Genomic DNA, 3,848 nt, shown 5'->3' with positions numbered 1-3,848 from the left:
GCGGCGCGGACAGCGCGGCGGCGTGGAACACCAGCGGTGAGACACGTATTTGACCTCTGACCCTGTCTCAGTGTCTTCATTACGCTAAAGAACTTAATGAAGACACTGAGACAAAAGGATGACTTATGTTGCACCAAAGCAATAATACAATCATAATTTTAACATTTTCTGATGAAAGTCCAGAACATTCTGCAGTGTCCAGTCTCTGACCCCCCCCCTCCCCCCCTCTCTGCAGATCTGACCGCGCGACTCTCGTGGATTAAATGGGACTAAACCCTGGACCTTTGTCACATGAAGTATTTTGCACAAACAGTGGGCGTGTCCTCATGAATATGCATGAGTGTGACGTCACTGTGTCTCATCAGCTTCTCTTGCATTTATTTGTATTTATGGATTATTTATTGTATTAAAGGCGGTATGGACGATTTTTTGGCGATTTGAGAACGCAGGCGGAAGTGCTCATGCCACTCCCCCGTGCTCATGCCACTCCCCCGTGCTCATGCCACTCCCCCGTGCACATGCCACTCCCCCGTGCTCATGCCACTCCCCCGTGCACATGCCACTCCCCCGTGCTCATGCCACTCCCCCGTGCACATGCCACTCCCCCGTGCTCATGCCACTCCCCCGTGCACATGCCACTCCCCCGTGCTCATGCCACTCCCCCGTGCTCATGCCACTCCCCCGTGCTCATGCCACTCCCCCGTGCTCATGCCACTCCCCCGTGCACATGCCACTCCCCCGTGCTCATGCCACTCCCCCGTGCACATGCCACTCCCCCGTGCTCATGCCACTCCCCCGTGCACATGCCACTCCCCCGTGTGGACTGATACAACACACACGTGTGTTTGTTTATTAGCGCAACAGATCGCATCACATCTCTCGTCTCCCGTAGATTTCTGTCCACTTCTGCGTCAGCTCCAACTGTCTTTCTCCGTCTTCATTTTGCCCCGTACACTGAGGGAACTATATTATGATAGATCCATGCGCTTAGACACACGGAAACGTGGGGACGAGCCTGACGCGGCTGCAGGTGAGCGACAGGTGCGTTTTATGATTGACATGTGGCAGGACAAATGATTTATCCACGACACGAGGAAATATGATACAAAATTGCTGAAAAAAATCGTCCATTCCACCTTTTAATGTAACGTGAGAACTCAAAAACATATGAAATGCCATTCTTTTTATTTAATTTAATAAATGCTTCATCTTTACATTTGTATTCTTTGGTTTGAAAAGACCATTAAACACAATAAAGACATAAATATTGTTAATAATGTTAGAATTCACAATTTAAACTTCACACATTCTCATAAATAACAGCTTTTATTCATTATTTCACAGTTTCAGTCCAAACATCAGGCTCGGGTTTGTTGTTTTATTACATTTTTATTGTTTTATTCTTTGTTTTAAGCTCTGATCCACAATGTCTCATTTTAAATGTCTCACACTTGTGTTTGTCTGGAGAGTTCAGGCCATGAACAGTCACAAGAACCTGCTTCACTTAAAAACGGAGTTTTTTTGTAGTTTTTCCTGCAGAAGGAGGGTCTAAGGACAGGGGCCCCTGGGACATCGTCCCTCGTCCGAATCCGTTTTTCACTGTCGCCCTCAGAGGAAACTGTTGTTGAGATTTTGGGCGTTAGAAATAAAATTGAATTGAAAAGTTATTCGGGGCCTCCGCTCGGGCCTCGGGGCCTCCGCTCGGGCCTCGGGGCCTCCGCTCGGGCCTCCACTATCTCAGGCCGCGTCCGTCCCCGCGCAGCCCACCTCCGGCCGGGCCCCGGGCTTGGGGCCCCTCAGCACCAGGCACATGACGGTGCGGCGGATCTTGTGCAGCTTCAGGCCGTAAACCAGCGGGTTGATCACGGGCGGGATCAGGAGGAATTCCACCGCCAAGAAGTTTGAAAGATGCTGCGAAATGTGCGCGTGTCCGAAGCGCATGTAGAGCAGGTCCAGGAGCGTGGAGCCGCCGAACGTGAGCAGCGACACCACGTGCGGGACGCACGTCTGCGTGAAGCGGCGCGTGCTCTCGCGGCTCCGCAGGCACGTGCGCACCAGGTACAGGTACGAGTAGAACACGAACACGAAGTGTCCGAAGTAGAAGAGCATGTTGAAATAACCCACGGCCGCGTTTCCCGGCGGCGGCACGCACGCCAGTGACGTCACCATCCAGTTGACGCAGTAGATGCGGTTGATCGTGGTCCCGCAGAGCGCGCGCCCGAGCAGCGTGGCCGTGTTCATGAACATGGCGACCAGCGGCACGAGCCACGACACGAACACGAACAGCCACATGCGCGCGCGCGTCATGATCACGTGATACGACAGCGGGCGGCAGATGGCCACGTAACGGTCGTACGCCATGAGCGCGAGGATCGAGAAGTCCCCGCACGTGGACGAGTGGATGACGTAACCCTGGAGCATGCACGCGCCGTACGACACCGGGCCGCGGTGCACCAGGTCCGCAAGGAACTTTGGGTAAAAGCCGAGCGTCCCGTACAGCGCGTTCACGCACAAGTTACACAAGAAGATGTACATGGGTTCGTGCATGGCCCGGTCCAGAGCCACGGCCACGATTATCGTCCCGTTTCCCACGAGAATCAGGACGTACCAAAGCAGCGTGACCGCGAACAACAGCGCCCTCTGTGGCCGACTGAAGTCAAAGCCCGAGAGCGTCAGCAGCGGAGCGTAAGCGCCGCGTGAAGCGTTCTCCATCAGGACTAAACCAGGACTAAACCAGGACTAAACCAGGTCTAAACCAGGTCTAAACCAGGTCTAAACCAGGTCTAAACCAGGACTAAACCAGGACTAAACCAGGTCTAAACCAGGACTAAACCAGGACTAAACCAGGACTAAACCAGGTCTAAACCAGGTCTAAACCAGGTCTAAACCAGGACTAAACCAGGACTAAACCAGGTCTAAACCAGGACTAAACCAGGTCTAAACCAGGACTAAACCAGGTCTAATCCAGGTCTAAACCAGGTCTAAACCAGGACTAAACCAGGACTAAACCAGGTCTAAACCAGGTCTAAACCAGGTCTAAACCAGGTCTAAACCAGGTCTAAACCAGGTCTAAACCAGGACTAAACCAGGACTAAACCAGGTCTAAACCAGGACTAAACCAGGTCTAAACCAGGTCTAAACCAGGTCTAAACCAGGTCTAAACCAGGACTAAACCAGGTCTAAACCAGGTCTAAACCAGGACTAAACCAGGTCTAAACCAGGACTAAACCAGGACTAAACCAGGACTAAACCAGGTCTAAACCAGGACTAAACCAGGACTAAACCAGGTCTAAACCAGGACTAAACCAGGACTAAACCAGGACTAAACCAGGACTAAACCAGGTCTAAACCAGGTCTAAACCAGGACTAAACCAGGACTAAACCAGGTCTAAACCAGGTCTAAACCAGGTCTAAACCAGGTCTAAACCAGGACTAAACCAGGTCTAAACCAGGACTAAACCAGGACTAAACCAGGACTAAACCAGGTCTAAACCAGGTCTAAACCAGGTCTAAACCAGGTCTAAACCAGGACTAAACCAGGTCTAAACCAGGACTAAACCAGGTCTAAACCAGGTCTAAACCAGGTCTAAACCAGGTCTAAACCAGGACTAAACCAGGTCTAAACCAGGTCTAAACCAGGACTAAACCAGGTCTAAACCAGGACTAAACCAGGACTAAACCAGGTCTAAACCAGGACTAAACCAGGTCTAAACCAGGACTAAACCAGGACTAAACCAGGACTAAACCAGGTCTAAACCAGGACTAAACCAGGACTAAACCAGGTCTAAACCAGGACTAAACCAGGACTAAACCAGGACTAAACCAGGTCTAAACTAGGACTAAACCAG

General features: G+C 51.3%; 2 protein-coding genes across 2 annotated transcripts in view; one reads left to right on the top strand and one right to left on the bottom strand.

Annotated features, from left to right (window-relative positions):
• The window catches only part of LOC140352292 (uncharacterized), an 870-nt gene extending 586 nt beyond the window's left edge, over window positions 1-284 (top strand). The window contains exons 1-2 of the mRNA XM_072437697.1: window positions 1-36; window positions 236-284. The exon at window positions 1-36 is cut by the window's left edge and continues 586 nt beyond it. Coding sequence (XP_072293798.1) covers window positions 1-36; window positions 236-273 — 74 coding nt within the window. The 3' untranslated portion in view covers window positions 274-284. The remainder of the gene's footprint in view (window positions 37-235) is intronic.
• Window positions 285-1,168: 884 nt separating this feature from the next.
• LOC140352291 (olfactory receptor 52D1-like) lies at window positions 1,169-2,762 on the bottom strand. Its single transcript, XM_072437696.1, has one exon. The coding sequence runs from the start codon at window positions 2,710-2,712 to the stop codon at window positions 1,738-1,740; it is 975 nt and encodes a 324-aa protein (XP_072293797.1). The 5' UTR covers window positions 2,713-2,762; the 3' UTR covers window positions 1,169-1,737.
• Between the last annotated feature and the right edge of the window lie 1,086 nt (window positions 2,763-3,848).

Source organism: Eucyclogobius newberryi, unplaced genomic scaffold (genome assembly GCF_026437365.1).
Source record: "Eucyclogobius newberryi isolate DKJ021-1_F unplaced genomic scaffold, fEucNew1.0.hap1 SCAF_80, whole genome shotgun sequence".
NCBI classification, from domain to species: domain Eukaryota; kingdom Metazoa; phylum Chordata; class Actinopteri; order Gobiiformes; family Gobiidae; genus Eucyclogobius; species Eucyclogobius newberryi.
This window is presented reverse-complemented; position numbering and strand designations above follow the sequence as displayed.